The sequence below is a fragment of the Protomyctophum bolini genome, assembly GCF_963924005.1.
Source record: "Protomyctophum bolini genome assembly, chromosome: 7".
In the NCBI taxonomy this organism is placed as follows: Eukaryota; Metazoa; Chordata; class Actinopteri; order Myctophiformes; family Myctophidae; genus Protomyctophum; species Protomyctophum bolini.
The window spans coordinates 359365-378799 of NC_137868.1; the positions used below are offsets into that span (position 1 = coordinate 359365).

At 42.0% G+C, this 19435-nt stretch overlaps 1 protein-coding gene across 1 annotated transcript in view; it reads left to right on the top strand.

Moving 5' to 3' along the window:
- Positions 1-2658: 2658 nt before the first annotated feature.
- The window catches only part of LOC308318244 (uncharacterized protein), a 39936-nt gene continuing 23159 nt past the window's right edge, over positions 2659-19435 (top strand). The window contains exons 1-8 of the mRNA XM_080767716.1: positions 2659-2868; positions 8524-8592; positions 9101-9227; positions 10491-10617; positions 10946-11062; positions 11548-11662; positions 12080-12226; positions 17079-17190. Of these exons, the coding sequence (XP_080623842.1) occupies positions 8554-8592; positions 9101-9227; positions 10491-10617; positions 10946-11062; positions 11548-11662; positions 12080-12226; positions 17079-17190 (784 nt within the window). The 5' untranslated portion in view covers positions 2659-2868; positions 8524-8553. The remainder of the gene's footprint in view (positions 2869-8523; positions 8593-9100; positions 9228-10490; positions 10618-10945; positions 11063-11547; positions 11663-12079; positions 12227-17078; positions 17191-19435) is intronic.

Below are 19435 nucleotides of genomic sequence, written 5' to 3' on the forward strand. Positions count from 1 at the left end.
TAACGTCTCTAGGTCTCTGAGGTCCACTACCTCTCTGGCATCTCGGGGGCCAGCCGGTCGGCCCGGTCAGAAGCGAAGGAGCGGTACAGCTGCTCCTTGGCCTCGGCCTCCTCTCTCATGATCTGCGCCTGCTTGGCCTCCTGCTCCGCCAGGTACTTGCTCACCTGTTCCTCCTCGCGGCGCCTCTCGCGGCTCTCCTTGTCGAGCTGCAGCGCCGCCAGCTTGTGGAAGACGCGGTCGCGCGCCGCCTGCGACTCGCGGAACTTCTCGGCCTCGCGGTCGCGCCACAGCCGGACGCGCTCCTCCTGCGCGGCCACGAAGCAGCGCCGCTGCTCCTCCTCCTGCCGCTGCTCGGCGTGCTGCCGCTCGCGGATGCGCCGCTTCATGTCCAGCTGCGCCTCGCGCTCCTTCATCACCTCGGTGAGCAACAGGGCGCTGTAGAGGCGCCGCTGGCCCTCGTTGGGGCCGAACGTGTTGGCCTCGCGCGCCGCCTCCTCCAGGTCGAACCCCCTCCTCTCCTCCTCCATGGCCTCCTGGAGGTGCTTGGCGTGCAGCGAGGCGCGCGCCGTGGCCAGAGCCTCCATCTGCTCCTCGTCCAGACCCTCCTCGTCCTCCTCTTCGGCGTTGCGTCGTTGTCGTTCTTCCTTCTCGTTGGCTCCTTGGAGCTTGGCGCCCTCCGCCTGATAGGCTCCTTGCTGGCGGAGCTGGGCGTGCTCCTTCTCCTCATTGGCCTCCTCGTCTGGGTGATATCTGGCTTCCTCTCGGTCGCCTCTCCTCGCTCGCTCTCCGCTCTCCTCCTCATCGTCGGCCCAGCGGACGCTCCTCTTCAGCCTGGGGTCGGAGGAGGAAGAGGAGGCCTTCCTCTCCCTGAGGCAGGGCGGCTGCTGATTGGACCTCTGCTGGGGGGCGGAGTCTCTCTGCTGGTAGGCGTGGTCTCTTTGTTGGGGGGCGGAGTCTCTCCTGGCGCCTCTGACGCTCAGCCTTTTGGGACGGCTGTAGAGGCGGAGCCACTCTGCTTTTGACAGGATGTTGACGTGGCCCGTGTCGTCTGGGTTGGTCTCGTGCGTTCGCATGGCGGCTGTAGTGGCGACGTTGTTCTCGCTAGCGATAAAACCAGGCTAGCTTTATACGATTTGTTTGCGCTATGAGTAAAACTAGGCTAGCTTTATACAATTTGTTTGCGCTATGAGTAAAACCAGGCTAGCTTTATACGATTGGTTTGCGCTATGAGTAAAACTAGGCTAGCTTTTTGCTATGTGTTCACGCTAGAAATAAGGCTATGCCAGCTTTATGCTACGTGTTCACGCTATAATTACAATAAAACTAATGCTAGCTTTGTGCTATGTGTTCACGCTAAAATTACAATAAGACTATGTATGCTAGCTTTATGCTATGAGGCGAATCTCACGCTACAATTAAATCTTTAGCTTTGCACTGTGAGCCGTGGAACGTGACTCGTTCTATATATAGGTTGCTAATGACGTAACCACCCTCGTCACTAAAGGCTGATTTGATTGGACGACTGAGGATGGAAATAAAGGTGACCTTGGGATACATCACTGAGGATACGTCCCAGGTGACCTTGTAATAAGGGAAAATTAGCTAAATGTGTGGAAATCTGCAAAGAAAATGCTTACCACTAGCTTTCTTCACAGATGTGTTCATAAAGGTGTCTAATCAAATCACATACATTTGTTCCAACCCAACTCCCTTGGGAAACTTTGTGACAGCTGCTGAAAGTTGGGGTACCGTTATCAACCAATATATTCTGAATCCATTGCAACCATTAGTTCTTCGCCTAAAAATGGCCATAGCCGTCATCACAAATGTGTTGACGTCAGCACATTGTGGTTTGCGGAGCGGTCTTGATATCAGAAGGTTGCTAGTTCGTATCCCCGGACTGGCACGTTAAAATTAACACCGCTGAAGTGCCCTTGAGCAAGGCATTGAACCCCTACCATGAAATGTTCTATGAGCAGGGCCTGGCTGTAAACAAGTTCTGGAGCTTAGTCCAGTTACCCTGGGTAAATATAGTAACTTCGCTTTGCTTTGCTTTGGGTTTTGTTTTCTCATGCCAATAATGATTTGATTTGCATGCATCCTCCCCTCCGCTAGGCGGCAGCACCGTGGGAGGAACAGCAGTCGATCTGCCTACAATAAACAACACGAGTCTATGGTTCACAGGAAGAGTAGGTGTTGCCATGTCCGCCTGTTATAAGCCATATCTTACAACTATGTTTATAAGTAAGTGTTTTCCTGTAATAAATAAATACAGCTAGTATTGTGTTGTATTAGTATTATATAAACACATGTAGTTGTGTTGTATTAGTATAATAATATACAGGTGGTCCAGTCTATGGTCCCCATGCAGCTAAAGGATGGAGAGCTGGTAACAAAATGGACCCTTAATAGATCTTTAACTCTTGAGAGTGTTAAATGAAACCAAATGGACCTTTGCAGTGTTTTCCGTTTAAAGTTGTTTATTAGTGTGGTTGCTCTAAAAAGGGAAACCACAACTATTGTAGGCCTAATTCATTCTGGTTTCCAAATTCATACAGTAAACATACATTTTTATCTTGTTTTCACAGCCCGGGTTGCTTGTTTCCGCAACAACGTGGCAACCCCGGGGCAGCAGAGCAGCAGCAGATGAAACAACAACAGAAAGTAACAGAGTTATACATTAAATACAACTCTTTATTCTTCACATAAACTCTTTATTTTTTAAACCTTCCGCCGATTTAAAGCTCCGTTCTGTCGTGTTTACGGTAATATCAGATCTATAGAACACATGGATTAAACGTGGAGATGTAACAACGGAGGGAAAATCACCGAGTGGTTTTTATCTCCGTGCGTCCAGTTTGAAAGCAGGTAAGAAATATCTTTAATTATATAAATGATTTATACAATTAATACATTTTTATAAAACTGTAAAATAACAATATACGCTTCATGGGGCTCAAGGCAACAGATCTACAAGCTCACAGACGGCCTTGTTGTATAACTTTTAGGTCTGTTGTTTCTCTTTAATCTTTTGTTTAACCGTTAGTGTTGTGACTGTTGTCCGTTACTTATCTCTCAGTTTATTTATTTAAAAGAGTTAAAACACACATTTATACAAGTTGTTGTTTTGACCAAACAGCCTTTAGGCTGAGGCTTTAGATTGTTATGATGCATTTACAACAAAGTTGTTAGTTAGTTAATCACATTCTAAATGTCATCAATTGTGCTGATTAGTGATTAGTGAGTTTTGTCAGAGCAGTAGCATTATTAGCTTATAGGAATGGAACACAAAGGGCTCCTGTATTTTAACATCAGTTATTATGGTGGTACTTGGAGAGACAAATGTTTTCTGAGGTGGTACTTCAGTATAAAAAGTTTGGGAACCAATGCTATACACTATTATACACTGTCTCTGCATTCTATGATCCTATAGTTTACTGTCTCTCTGCATTCTATGATCCTATAGTTTACTGTCTCTCTGCGTTCTATGATCCTATAGTTTACTGTCTCTCTGCATTCTATGATCCTATAGTTTACTGTCTCTCTGCATTCTATGATCCTATAGTTTACTGTCTGTCTGCATTCTATGATCCTATAGTTTACTGTCTCTCTGCATTCTATGATCCTATAGTTTACTGTCTCTCTGCATTCTATGACCCTATAGTTTACTGTCTCTCTGCATTCTATGATCCTATAGTTTACTGTCTCTCTGCATTCTATGATCCTATAGTTTACTGTCTCTCTGCATTCTATGATCCTATAGTTTACTGTCTCTGCATTCTATGATCCTATAGTTTACTCTCTCTCTGCATTCTATGATCCTATAGTTTACTATCTCTCTGCATTCTATGATCCTATAGTTTACTGTCTCTCTGCATTCTATGATCCTATAGTTTACTGTCTCTCTGCATTCTATGATCCTATAGTTTACTGTCTCTCTGCATTCTGTGATCCTATAGTTTACTGTCTCTCTGCATTCTGTGATCCTATAGTTTACTGTCTCTCTGCATTCTATGATCCTATAGTTTACTGTCTCTCTGCATTCTATGATCCTATAGTTTACTGTCTCTCTGCATTCTGTGATCCTATAGTTTACTGTCTCTCTGCATTCTATGATCCTATAGTTTACTGTCTCTCTGCATTCTATGATCCTATAGTTTACTGTCTCTCTGCATTCTATGATCCTATAGTTTACTGTCTCTCTGCATTCTATGATCCTATAGTTTACTGTCTCTCTGCATTCTATGATCCTATAGTTTACTGTCTCTCTGCATTCTATGATCCTATAGTTTACTGTCTCTGCATTCTATGATCCTATAGTTTACTGTCTCTGCATTCTATGATCCTATAGTTTACTGTCTCTCTGCATTCTATGATCCTATAGTTTACTGTCTCTGCATTCTATGATCCTATAGTTTACTGTCTCTCTGCATTCTATGATCCTATAGTTTACTGTCTCTCTGCATTCTATGATCCTATAGTTTACTGTCTCTCTGCATTCTATGATCCTATAGTTTACTGTCTCTCTGCCTTCTATGATCCTATAGTTTACTGTCTCTCTGCATTCTATGATCCTATAGTTTACAGTCTCTCTGCATTCTATGATCCTATAGTTTACTGTCTCTCTGCATTCTATGATCCTATAGTTTACTGTCTCTCTGCCTTCTATGATCCTATAGTTTACTGTCTCTTTGCATTCTATGATCCTATAGTTTACTGTCTCTCTGCATTCTATGATCCTATAGTTTACTGGATTTCTACCAGTATGTAACGTGCCCCACCAGGGAAAAAAACATACTGGACTTGTGCTACGGGAACATTAAGAACGCTTATAAGTCCATCTCACTCCACCCCTTGGGGTCGTCTGACCATAACTGTGTGCATCTCATCCCTGTATATCGCACAGTGTTGAAAAGGGAAAAAATACAAGCCATCCAGGTTAAGGACTGGAATGAGGAGGCCTGTCTGTCTCTACAGGGTTGTCTGGACTGCACTGACTGGGATATGTTTAAAGAGTCATGTAATGACATTGATGAACTTACTGATGTTATTTGTAGCTGGACATCCTACTGTGAGAATATTGTGATCCCTGTGAAAACTGTTAAAATGTATCCCAACAGTAAGCCATGGATAACAAAGTCTCTTAAAGGGCTACTGGACAGAAAGGGGAAGGCATTTAAAGAAGGGAACCTTATAGAGATGCGTAATATTGAGAAAGAGATTAAACGAGAAATCAGAGCCGGGAAAATGAGATATAAAGACAAAATAGAAAATCAGCTCAGGATGAACAATCTGGGCTCTGCCTGGAGTAGTATGAAGACTATTGTGGGTCTCAAGGATGAGGGCAGGGCTAAGATACAGCTTGGTGGCTATAATTCAGATCTGCAGCTAGCAGAAGAATTTAATGAGTTCTACACAAGATTTGATGTTCACGACTTTAAAGAACAACACTCTGAGCTGAAAGGGCAGTTGTTGACATCCACGGTTCACGATGTCTCTTTTGATGAGCTTAGTGTGATTAGGTGTTTTAAAAAGTGTAAACCTAAGAAAAGTCCAGGCCCTGATAACATCAGTGGCCGTCTGCTCACCGTCTGTGCAGAACAGCTAGGCCCCATTTTTCATTTTATATTTAAACTATCTCTTACTCAGCAGAGGGTGCCATCTTTATGGAAGCGCTCCACTGTGGTGCCAGTAGCCAAGAAACCTCGTCCCAAGGCTCTAAATGACTTCAGACCTGTGGCGTTAACCTCTGTGCTTATGAAGTCATTTGAGAGACTCGTTAAAGAAGAGCTCTTGTTAAAAACAGAGAGTTATCTGGACCCTATGCAATTTGCATACAGGGCTAGGAGAGGGGTGTCCGATGCTACCATCACCTTACTGAACCTTCTGTTCAAACATCTGGAAGTTAGCAAGAAACATGCTAGGCTGCTTTTTGTTGACTTCTCATCAGCCTTCAACACCATTCAGCCACACATACTAGTTGGAAAACTAGCTAACAACTTTGGCTTAGACCCTGGTATCATTGGTTGGGTTCTGGATTTCCTCACAAATAGAACCCAGAGAGTAAGGGTGAATGGGAAGCTTTCTGGTGAATTAACATCATCCACCGGTTCACCCCAAGGTTGTGTACTCTCTCCACTTTTATATATATTGTACACAAATGACTGCAGAAGTCAATATGCCGACAGACACATCATCAAATTTGCTGATGATTCTGTTATTGTTAGTCTGTTGGGTGATGGTGAGGTCAGCCATGGCCCAGTTGTGGACGATTTTGTGTCCTGGTGTGAAGACGCATTCCTACAACTGAACGTCACTAAGACCAAAGACATGTTTATTGATTTTCGTCGTGGTCCATCTGCTCCTCAGAGCAGTGTTATTGATGGCCAGCCTGTAGAGTTTGTTACAAATTACAAATATCTCGGGACAATTATAGACAATCGTCTCAAATTTGACTGCAACACCGAAATGGTGTGTAAGAAAGGCCAGCAGCGCCTTTTTTGTCTGAGGAAGTTGGCCAAATTCCAGGTCGATAAATCATTGATGATTCTTTTTTATAGATCCTTCATTGAGTCTGTCCTCACCTTTGCTGCCATTTGCTGGTATGGCAATCTAGGTGTGAGACAGAAAAATTAACAGTGTTGTTAAGGGGGCTAGCAAAATTGTGGGGGCAAAGTTCAGCGGCCTGAGTTATCTGTATAATGAGCAGGTGCTAAAGAAAGCATCATCAATTAGAGCAGACAGCTCTCACCCCCTATACCGGGAATACGAATTCCTGCCATCCGGCCAATGGTTAAAGACCCCTGTTACTAAAACCAACAGGTACAAATTCTCATTCATACCTACCTCCATCCGAGCCATTAACAAGGGAAGTAGGAGGAGGTAGATGTAGTTACACTCGATGCACTTTAGCCCTGGTTGCACTTTATATTGAATGTAACATCTTGTGATAATGTATACGTATGTCTGTTGTTCTGTATGTTGTACTGTTTGTAATGTCTCTGAGCTTTTTTATCTGCTGTAAAACGAAGTGCCCAGTTTGGGACATGAATAAACTTGACCTTGACCTTGTCTCTCTGCATTCTATGATCCTATAGTTTAATGTCTCTCTGCATTCTATGATCCTATAGTTTACTCTCTCTCTGCATTCTATGATCCTATAGTTTACTGTCTCTCTGCATTCTATGATCCTATAGTTTACTGTCTCTGCATTCTATGATCCTATAGTTTACTGTCTCTCTGCATTCTGTGATCCTATAGTTTACTGTCTCTCTGCATTCTATGATCCTATAGTTTACTGTCTGTCTGCATTCTATGATCCTATAGTTTACCGTCTCTTTGCGTTCTATGATCCTATAGTTTACTGTCTCTCTGCATTCTTTGATCCAGTGTAGCGTCTCAGTAACCTATAGGGTCATAGAATGCAGAGACTCTGCAGAATGTTGGGGATAGTGCTGATATAAAATGTGTCATTGACTCATTTTCTGTAAGACAACATATTGCCATTTTGTCTTTAAACCAATCTTTGTGGTCTACAGACACACAACTCTGTTGCATGATGTCAAATTCACAGTTTATTCAAAGAGATGACAGTTAGCATGTCTCTGGTGTGACTGGGTGAGGACAGACAGCATGTCTCTGGTGTTTACTCTTCCAGTGACTGCATACACTGATTAAAAAAGGAAAGACATCTGTCAAGCTATATAATTGTAACATATCTCTATTAAACTCAAATATTGTAATTATGAAGTTGAGGGTCCGTAGACTAATGCACGTCAAGCGGGGGGTCCCTGAAATTAAAATCTCAAAATCTTCTCTTATGGCGGTCCCTGGTCTTATGGCGGTCCCTGGTCTTATGGGGGTCCCTGGTCTTATGGGGGTCCCTGGTCTTATGGCGGTCCCTGGTCTTATGGGGGTCCCTGGTCTTATGGCGGTCCCTGGTCTTATGGGGGTCCCTGGTCTTATGGGGGTCCCTGGTCTTATGGGGGTCCCTGGTCTTATGGCGGTCCCTGGTCTTATGGGGGTCCCTGGTCTTATGGGGGTCCCTGGTCTTATGGCGGTCCCTGGTCTTATGGGGGTCCCTGGTCTTATGGGGGTCCCTGGTCTTATGGGGGTCCCTGGTCTTATGGGGGTCCCTGGTCTTATGGCGGTCCCTGGTCTTATGGGGGTCCCTGGTCTTATGGGGGTCCCTGGTCTTATGGCGGTCCCTGGTCTTATGGGGGTCCCTGGCAAATCCTTTCAATTGGAGTCCGCGGGCGAATTAGTGTCAATTTGGGGCCTCAATGGTCTGTGTCTCTGAGCTTTTGAGAGAGGTTTAACTGAAGGTCTTAATAACTACGATTCTGTTTTAGAGCTTCTCAAGCGTCTCATGTTCTGAGACACCACTAAGCTGTTGATGAGTCACTGATCTGTGCTGGCGTTGTGTTGGCCTTCTTATCTGTAATGCTGCAAAGACACCTTTTATATTGCTTATATATTTATATTGTCTTTATTAACGTTTCCATGTGTTCTTGTTGCTTTCAGATCTACTTCCTGGTATGTGAGAACATCAGAATGGAGGCCACCATTCTACTCAGCAGTGATGAGCACAAGGTGAGAATAACATGAACTCAACTCTGTGTGTGTGTGTGTGTGTGTGTGTGTGTGTGTGTGTGTGTGTGTGTGTGTGTGTGTGTGTGTGTGTGTGTGTGTGTGTGTGTGTGTGTGTGTGTGTGTGCACGTGCACGTGAGGACTGTTTCTGTAATAATATATTAATATTTTACAGTGTTGGAGGAGGCCTGGCGGTGGGATATTGTTTACAGTGTAATAATGTAGTAATATTTTACAGTGTTCGTGTGGAGGAGGCCTGGCGGTGGGATATTGTTTACAGTGTAATAATGTAGTAATATTTTACAGTGTTCGTGTGGAGGAGGCCTGGCGGTGGGGTATTGTTTACAGTGTAATAATGTAGTAATATTTTACAGTGTTCGTGTGGAGGAGGCCTGGCGGTGGGATATTGTTTACAGTGTAATAATGTAGTAATATTTTACAGTGTTCGTGTGGAGGAGGCCTGGCGGTGGGATATTGTTTACAGTGTAATAATGTAGTAATATTTTACAGTGTTCGTGTGGAGGAGGCCTGGCGGTGGGGTATTGTTTACAGTGTAAGGAGGCGCTGTGTGAAGTCTGTGTTTCTGCTCATAAGAGAGTGAAGATGACCAGAACTCACACCATCAAGCCTTCTGAAGGTGAACTACACTACCCACGATGCATCACTAATACACTACCCACGATGCATCACTACTACACTACCCATAATGCATCCAGTGACGGATTAACCCCTCTCAAGGCCCTGGCGCTTCACCAAATCAAAAGGCCCCTACTGATTCAGCCAATTCATTAATTCATTAACATGCATGCGTTTAGCGCATATCCACAGACACACAAGACACATCAGGCACTGCCGCACTGGGCACAGCCTTTCCAACTTCAGTCTGCTAAACTATCTGCAATTTCCCCGAAAAATAATTAGCCTACATCTACAAGCTCCATTAGCAGGCAGCAGCATGTTTTGTCTAAATTGTTTTTTTGGCCAACAAATGTAGCTACATTTGCAAACAGTGCTGTTGACCATGTTGTTACAATGTTACATGGTCCATATAACATGTGTGCACCAACAGACAATGCCAATATGCTATATTAACATTAGAACGTTTTAAAGACAGATTAATTATTGACGACAATGCAACCTGTGGGTCCAACGTCACTGAAAACTTTCATAATGGCAATTAAATTAATTTACTCACGAGTGCTGAAATCGTGAAATGGAGGATGTAAGAACACACTTTTGTTGTATTAGAGCAGGGTAAATATGAAGTTTTGCGCCAAGGTCTTGTTTATATTCCTCTTTACATAGGCTGTATGTTATTGTCGCAACTTGGTCCGTCCGAGTGAGGGGGCCTTCCTGAGCGAGGGGGCTTCTGACGGCGTCGCTTACTCGCTTCCCCTCTGTCAGAGGAGGAAGCGACGCGCAGCCGTGGGGAACCCCCCCAAACCGACTGCCCCCCCTCCAGAAAACTGCTACAGAAACTCTCAGACGAAGACCAAAAACACTAGTGGGGGTTCCTATGTTGCGTTATATTTTTGGAAAGAAGCAACAGCTGTACCTATAGTCTCGTACCGGGCCCTGGCGCTTAAGCTCCACCTAGTTCCATTGTTAGTCCGGCTCTGGATGCATCACTATAGAGCGTCACAGTCCTGCCCCCTTGCATGACCACGAGAGACCCGGAAAATAATTCGCGGACAAAGACACCTCGAGTTGTGAGAAATCATGACAATAAACACAATGTTTTTTTTTTAAAGTCTATGATGAAAATTAATCGTCTTCATGAAAGAGGGACATGCCAGTACAGTTAGGTGTGTGTGCGTGTGTGAGCCGACAGTGCCGTGTTTTTGAACATACTGTATGTGTGTGTGCGTGTGTGTGTGTGTGTGTGTGTGTGTGTGTGCAGGTTTCTCTAAAGGCTCCAGTCCAGACAGATGTCAGATCCATCCCAGTGAGCCGCTCCAACTCCTGTGTTTAACCTGCGCTAAGCTGACCTGTAGGGACTGTCAGCTGATGGACCACCGGAACCACAGGTAATAAATACCCCATATATACAATAATACCCCTAATACCCCTAAACCTACCCCTATCTATACCCCTAAACCTACCGCTAAACCTACCCCTAAACCTACCTACCTTTACATAGATTGTGCATTACATTCACACATTCACACACCGATTGCGGCGGAAGCCATGCAAGGTACCAACCAGCACATCAGGAGCAATTTGGGGTTCAGTGTCTTTGCCCAAGGACACTTCGACATGTAGACAGGAGGAGGAGCCGGGATTCGACCCATGGATCATTGGACGACCTGCTCTACCTCCTGAGCCACAGTCGTACTTAATTACTTTGTCTCTTAGGTTCGAGTATGTTCACGAAGCGTTGAACTCTACGAAGAAGATTCTGCAGACGGTGCTGAAACCTGTGAAGGACCGAGGAGACCAAATACAGCTAACCTTACGGAGCATGGAGACCAGGTGAGATTAACAATATCATGGAGACCAGGTGAGATTAACAATATCATGGAGACCAGGTGAGATTAACAATATCATGGAGACCAGGTGAGATTAATTTAACCTTAACCCTAAGACTAACCCTTATTTAATTAACCTTAAACAATATGTGATGAAAATACAACACAGTCTACAAGTGATGGAGACCAGGTGAGATTAACTTAACTTGGGTGGTGCACAGCATTGCTTTGCAGATACACTGTGAGCCTTGTAGATCTGCTATTTCTTGGCAGATACACTGTGATCTTGTAGATCTGATATTTCTTTGCAGATACACTGTGAGCCTTGTAGATCTGCTATTTCTTTGCAGATACACTGTGAGCTTGTAGATCTGCTATTTTGCAGAATATTCGGATGGAGGATCACATTAATTAATTATTCATCAGCTAATTTCAGCATGAAATGTCACGATGTTAACGAGGTATTCATTAGTTTCTATTAATTAACAGGATTGTGAACATCGAGCGTCAGAAAGGTCACGCCAGAGAGATCCTCAAAGCGTCTCTGGTTCCGTTCATTCAGCGCTTCAAGATGAGACTCCTCGAACTGAGCCGACAACTAGATGTAAGCACAAGTGATTGACAGCCCATACATCCAATCAGAGAAGCCCTTTATCTGATTGACAGCCCATACATCCAATGAGAGAAGTCCTTTATCTGATTGACAGCCCCATACATACAATCAGTTAGTGTTTTATTAGGCATTGCTAATGTTTTTTATTAACCCATTCTGACCTGAGATCAGATTCTATAAATGTCTTGTTTGTTCTATAAAAGCCTATGTTTCTATGTCAGTCGTTCTTCGATTTTTCAAGCTTGTAGATCTGCTATTTTTCAATAGCTAAAGCACGACATGATGCTTACACCAAAATGGGTTCCCGCCCCAAAATGGGTTCATTGTGTTAATTAGGTATTGTAACCTTTTTTTATTCATTATGTTAATTAGGCATTGTTAATGTTTTTTATTAATTATGTTAATTAGGAGACGTATAAACCTGAGGTGGACGAGATCGAGAGGAGAAAAGCAGCTCTGCTTCGATTGGACGACAGACGCAGCAAGTTAGCAGAACTGACCAATCAGGCTTTAAAATCAGACGACCTGCCTACCATACTGCATTACAAGATACAGGTAATCTGATTACTTTAACCTACCATATAAGGTACAGGTAATGAGATTGGTTTAACCTACCATATTTCATTACAAGATACAGGTAATATATTCCTGATGTTTGGACAAACTGTAGGCGTAATGTTGGAAATGTTTTTTTTTTAAATAAAATATCGGCCTCCTGGTGGCGCTATAACCGATCTGGGGCAGAGGTTCTGGCTTCCAGGGAACAAACGGTGCCAGAGATGCCAATCACAGACGCACGCCTGGCAGAGACAATTATAATTCTAATCAAGCATGTTGCCTACCTACAGATTCAATATTATTCTAATCAGGCATGTTGTTGTCTACCTACAGATTCAATATAATTCTAATCAGGCATGTTGTTTTCTACCTACAGATTAAATATAATTCTAATCAGGCATGTTGTTGTCTACCTACAGATTCAATATTAAATCGCATGATGGATATCCTACAATTTTTTTACCTCCTTGCAATTTTTTGCATGGATTATTTTTGTCACGTGTTGTCAGCTGCTGTATTGATCCTACACGTATGCTGCTCACTGCTCCTTAAAACTCTCTTCTGCATGGGACAAATATGTACCTCTCGAGGGATAATGCATGATTTTGTGTCGTGGACGTTAACCCATTCTGACCTGGCACCCATTTTGGTGTTAGCATCATGTTATGCTTTAGCTATTGAAAAATAGCAGATCTACAAGCTCATATCGCGCCACCGAGTGGCGCGATACGAGCTTGTAGGTCTGCTATTTTTGAAAAATCGAAGAACAACTGACATTTTTAGAATCTGATCTCAGGTCAGAATGGGGTTAATCAGACCAGTGTGTGTCCAGTGGAAACCTCGTACGAATCTGATCTCAGGTCAGAATGGGTTAAACAATGCATGGATACACATGCCGGCTTCTGGTTGGATTCCACTGACTTTTTGTTTTGCTGCTATCGGCTATCTGAAAATCGCTGTATTTAGTTTTTCTACTTTAATTTTGTACTTTGCGTTTATTTTCTAGTCTTACTCTTCCCTTTGCTGGACTTTATTATCTATTTTATAAATAAGGTCCCACCCCATCATGCTGGAACTTGAACAAGACATTGATCCAGACAATAACTTCTTTAAATAATACATGTTGCTACTACACCGATGAACAGTACAATGACTTGAATGTTAAGCTAGATCATGGAATATCCATTATTCACTTCAATAGTAGAAGTTTGTACGCTAACTACACAAGTATCAGAGACTACTTAAATAAATTCAAAAAGCCATTTAATATCATTGCACCTGGCTCTGCCCAGAGAAGGGAATTGATTTTGAAATTAATGGATATGAGCTCAACTATATGAACAGAAGGGGGAAAAGAGGAGGGGGTGTGGCCCTATACATTGAAAATAGTCTAAATTACAAGGTTGTTGAGAGCATGACAACAACTATTGACGACCTGATGGAATGTATTACAGTAGAGATTAATATGGAAAAGCAAAAAAACATAATCTGCAGTTGTGTGTACAGAGCACTGGATTCAAGCGTTGAGAAATCCAAGGACAGCATGGAAGTGTTATTCGCCAACACCAATCATAAGGTTACATTCATTTGCGGAGATCACAATATAAATCTATTAAATCCCAATAAAAATAGAATGACAGAGGAATTCATTACCACAATGTACAGCCTGAGTCTATATCCATTGATCACCAAACCAAGTAGGATAACAGTGCAAAGTGCAACATTAATAGATAATATATTTACAAACTATATGGAGAACAGTTTAGTGAGTGGCCTGCTTATGAATGACATCAGTGACCATCTGCCAGTCTTTGTGATCTATGACTGTGACTATGTGAAAGGAAAAGAAGACCAAACGATGAAATACAAGAGAATAAGAACCGAACAAAACATGAATGCATTTAGAAATGATTTACTAGCACAGAATTGGAATAATCTTTATGAAGAAGGCGACACTGACAAAGCCTACGAAACATTTCTTGAAATATTCAAGTCATTATATAACACCAACTGTCCGATAAAGAAAATCAATGGCAGGCCAAACCAAAACCACACTAACAGACCATGGATCACAAAAGGACTGCATAATGCTTGTAAAAAATAAATAACACTCTCTATAAACAATTACTAAAACAAAGAACTGTAGAGGCAGAACATAAATATAAGAAATACAAAAATAAATTAACTAATATTATGAGGACATGCAAGAAAGAATATTATAGTAAACTATTAGAGAATAACAAGAACAATATTTCAGGTATATGGAAAATATTAAATGGTATCATCAGAAATGGTTCAAACAATAGAAACTACCCTGAATACTTTATTGACAATGAGAGATCCTTAAACAACATGAATGACGTGGCTGGTGGCTTTAACAACTTTGTAAATATAGGGCCAAACCTAGCTGAGAAAATAAAGGTCACAGGTGATTGTGGGAATGCCGAGGCGAACATTACTAGAAACATCAACTCAATGTACCTGAAAGCCGTAGAAGGAAAATAAATCATTGATATTGTCAGTAAGTGTAAGAATAAGTCATCTACCGATTGGAATGGAATTGACATGATATTAATCAAGAAGGTAATTGACTGTATTATAGTCCCACTAACCTACATCTGTAATTTATCTTTGACAACTGGCTCATTTCCACAAAAAATTAAAGTTGCCAAAGTTATTCCGATATTTAAAGCCGGGGATAAACATCACTTCAGAAATTATAGGCCAATTTCCTTGCTTTGCCAATTCTCCAAAATATTAGAAAAAATGTTTATTTTAAGGTTAGATAATTACATTGAAAAAAATAAAATCCTGACAGACAGCCAGTACTGTTTCAGAGCGAACAGGTCAACAGCAATGGCCTTAATGGAGCTAACAGAGGAGATCACTACCAGTATTGATAGCCAGAAATACGTCTTAGAGGTATTTATAGATTTAAAAAAAGCATTTGATTGCATTAATCATGAAATATTATTAAAAAAAACTGAAAGGTATGGTATAAGGGGCGTGGCGCTAAACTGGCTAAAAAGCTACATGCAAAACAGGCAACAGTTTGTACAGATGGGTGACTATAAATCACCATGGGCTGACATTACTTGTGGAGTCCCACAGGGGTCAGTGTTAGGACCATTATTGTTTATTTTATACATCAATGATATATGTAGTGTGTCAAAAGTGTTGAAATTTGTTTTATTTGCTGACGACACAAGGGGAAAATCTGCAGCAGCTTTTACAGGTCACCTCAGCAGAATTGACTAAATGAAAACACTGGTTTGATATAAATAAATTATCACTAAACTTGAGCAAAACTAAGCTTATGTTATTCGGAAACCGTACAATAGATACACAAGTACAGTTGTCTATAGAAAATGTTAACATTGAAAGAGTATATGAAAATACATTTCTGGGTGTTTTGTTGAACCACCAGATCTGCTGGAAACCCCATATAAACTATGTGAGAACAAAGCTTGCACGGAGCATTGCAGTTCTAGGGAAAACTAAACACATTCTGGATCATAAATCACTACATTTACTATATTGCTCGCTTGTCCTACCATATCTCAATTACTGTGTAGAAATTTGGGGAAACACCTATAAAAGTAATCTAAAACCACTATGCATCCTGCAAAAAAAGCAATCAGAATAGTTAACAAGGCAGGATTTCTGGATCACACCAATATACTATTTTTACAATCACACATCATGAACCTAATGGACCTTGTTGAATATAAGACTGCACTAATTATGTTTAGAGCAAGAAAAAATATCTTACCAGGTAACCTACAAAAAATGTTCAGTGATAGAGAGGGGGGTTATAATTTAAGACGAGAACTCAACTTCAAAGTACACTATGTTAAATTAAAATCGAAGAGTATGTGCATCTCAGTTTGTGGAGTCCTGGAACGGATTAAGTAAGGAGGTGCAACTCAGCCCTAACATTAACCACTTTAACCCATTCTGACCGGGCACCCATTTTGGTGTTGGCATCATGTTATGCTTTAGCTATTGAAAAATAGCAGATCTACAAGCTCATATCGCGCCACCGAGTGGCGCGATACGAGCTTGTAGGTCTGCTATTTTTGAAAAATTCGAAGAACGACTGACATTTTTAGAATCTGATTTCAGGTCAGAATGGGTTAATCAGACCAGTGTGTGTCCCGTGGAAACCTCGTATGAATCTGATCTCAGGTCAGAATGGGTTAAGAGGTCATACAAAATGATTATATTTAGGAGCTATCTAGACGAGGAGGGGCGGCGTTGAATATAAATTTTGTATTTTTATTTATTTAGTTAAAGTACTGGTTTTACCAGTTGTATCGACTTTATTTCTATTATGTCCGAGATAGTTTTTTATTTGTTTTTTTGTTCTATTTTCATGTCTTCCTTTAAGCAACGATAAACCGAGTTGTTATAAATGTATATATACTATTAAGTTATAAGGGTAAAACCCCAGGGGGGTAGGGGCCTAATACGTTTTACACTTCACCCTACTCCTTTTCGGACATTGTTAAGAGTATTTTCTCTTTTGTTTCAGTGTTTTTTTTACTTAAAATAATGTTCGAAATAAATTCATTCATTCATTCATTCATTCATTCAATATTATTCTAATCAGGCATGTTGTTTTCTACCTACAGATTAAATATTATTCTAATCAGGCATGTTGTTTTCTACCTACAGATTAAATATTATTCTAATCAGGCATGTTGTTTTCTACCTACAGATTAAATATTATTCTAATCAGGCATGTTGTTTTCTACCTACAGATTCAATATTATTCTAATCAGGCATGTTGTTGTCTACCTACAGATTCAATATTATTCTAATCAGGCATGTTGTTGTCTACCTACAGATTAAACGTGACTTGAAGGACATCTTGTCTCAGGAGGTGACTCCTCCTCCTACTATGACTAAGATCAGGCTGCTAGCTAGCATCAGCGCCTTCGAAGCTATCCTCAGATATGGTAAGTCTGCTTAAATCCTGTTCTTTTATATATACTAGAGCAAATTAAATATCTGTGTAGTTCAAGCAACTGCATCTCAGAGCCGTTAAATACAAGGAGCAGGTCATCAATGTAGCGACCATACCAGGTAATGCAGTGAAAACAGGGGTTGACGGGGTTTAAAACAAAATACAGGCATTCACAACACGACTCCTTAAGGCCTATTCATAGTCTGGATTTTCGGTGGTGAGGTGACCACCGCTCCGGTGGTGAGCTGACCACCGGAGCTGAAATAACGTTGAGCGGTGGTGAGTAAAAACAGAGAGAAGGGCTGGAGCGGTGGCGGTGGTTTTTGCTCTTCACCGCGGCTCGTGACGTCATGTTGTAGTTCGGTGGTCACCCCACCACCGAAAACCCAGACTATGTATGAGCCTTTAGTGCATCTCCATCGATACAGGCATTCACAACACGACTCCTTTAGTGCCTCTCCATCGATACAGGCATTCACAACACGACTCCTTTAGTGCCTCTCCATCGAGAACCTGGTGGACTTTGTCGCTCTACATTTTTTTTCCATATTCGCACGTCAATTTGACATTTATGTCAGACATGCTCTAGTATGTGAAGAGTCTGCCTGTGCTATTAAAACAAAGCAAAAAATAAAACCGCTGTTTTTGTGTTGTGTATATTATAGGCATGTGAATCTCGTCTCATCTCACGATTCGATACGCATCTCGATGCACTGCCAACGATGCGATACGATTCACCCCTCTACCGATACGATGCGATACGATTCACCCCTCTACCGATACGATGTGATACGATTCACCCCTCTACCGATACGATGCGATACGATTCACCCCTCTACTGATACGATGTGATACGATTCACCCCTCTACCGATACGATGCGATACGATTCACCCCTCTACCGATACGATGTGATACGATTCACCCCTCTACCGATACGATGCGATACGATTCACCCCTCTACCGATACGATACGATTCACCCCTCTACCGATACGATGCGATACGATTCACCCTCTACCGATACGATGCGATACGATTCACCCCTCTACCGATACGATGTGATACGATTCACCCCTCTACCGATACGATGCGATACGATTCACCCCTCTACCGATACGATGTGATACGATTCACCCCTCTACCGATACGATGCGATACGATTCACCCCTCTACCGATACGATGCGATACGATTCACCCCTCTACCGATACGATACGATTCACCCCTCTACCGATACGATGTGATACGATTCACCCCTCTACCGATACGATGCGATATGATTCACCCCTCTACCGATACGATACGATTCACCCCTCTACCGATACGATGCGATACGATTCACCCCTCTACCGATACGATGCGATACGATTCACCCCTCTACCGATACGATACGATTCACCCCTCTACCGATACGATGTGATACGATTCACCCCTCTACCGATACGATGCGATATGATTCACCCCTCTACCGATACGATGTGATACGATTCACCCCTCTACCGATACGATGCGATACGATTCACCCCTCTACCGATACGATGCGATACGATTCACCCCTCTACCGATACGATGTGATACGATTCACCCCTCTACCGATACGATGCGATATGATTCACCCCTCTACCGATACGATGCGATACGATTCACCCCTCTACCGATACGATGTGATATGATTCACCCCTCTACCGATACGATGCGATATGATTCACCCCTCTACCGATACGATGTGATACGATTCACCCCTCTACCGATACGATGTGATATGATTCACCCCTCTACCGATACGATGCGATACGATTCACCCCTCTACCGATACGATACGAATGCATTACATTTAAATTCAAAGCAAATTATTGTTTTACTGTAGGTTAGTATTATAGCTCTGCATCTCAAACAACCCAACTTATAGAATTCTGTAAGTAAACAAAGGGTCTGCTCTCTGCTGGTTATTGTGGAATTGTTAGATTACTAATAATCATAGGCTATAGTATAATTATTATATCTCAAAGGTCAATTTGAGGTTTTGAGTATAGAGGGTTCAAGAGATTCAAATGTAATGTAATCGTTCATCAATTAATGTTACCAACATATAAATAGAAAAGAAACTAATAAACAAAACAAATTACAGGTCACACTTGTAGTGCTGTCAAACAAGTCTATGTCTAGTTTAATCTGCAACAGTTTTATAATATAATTGCCTATATGTATAGTGGGGGTCCCTACTTGATCTCTCACTC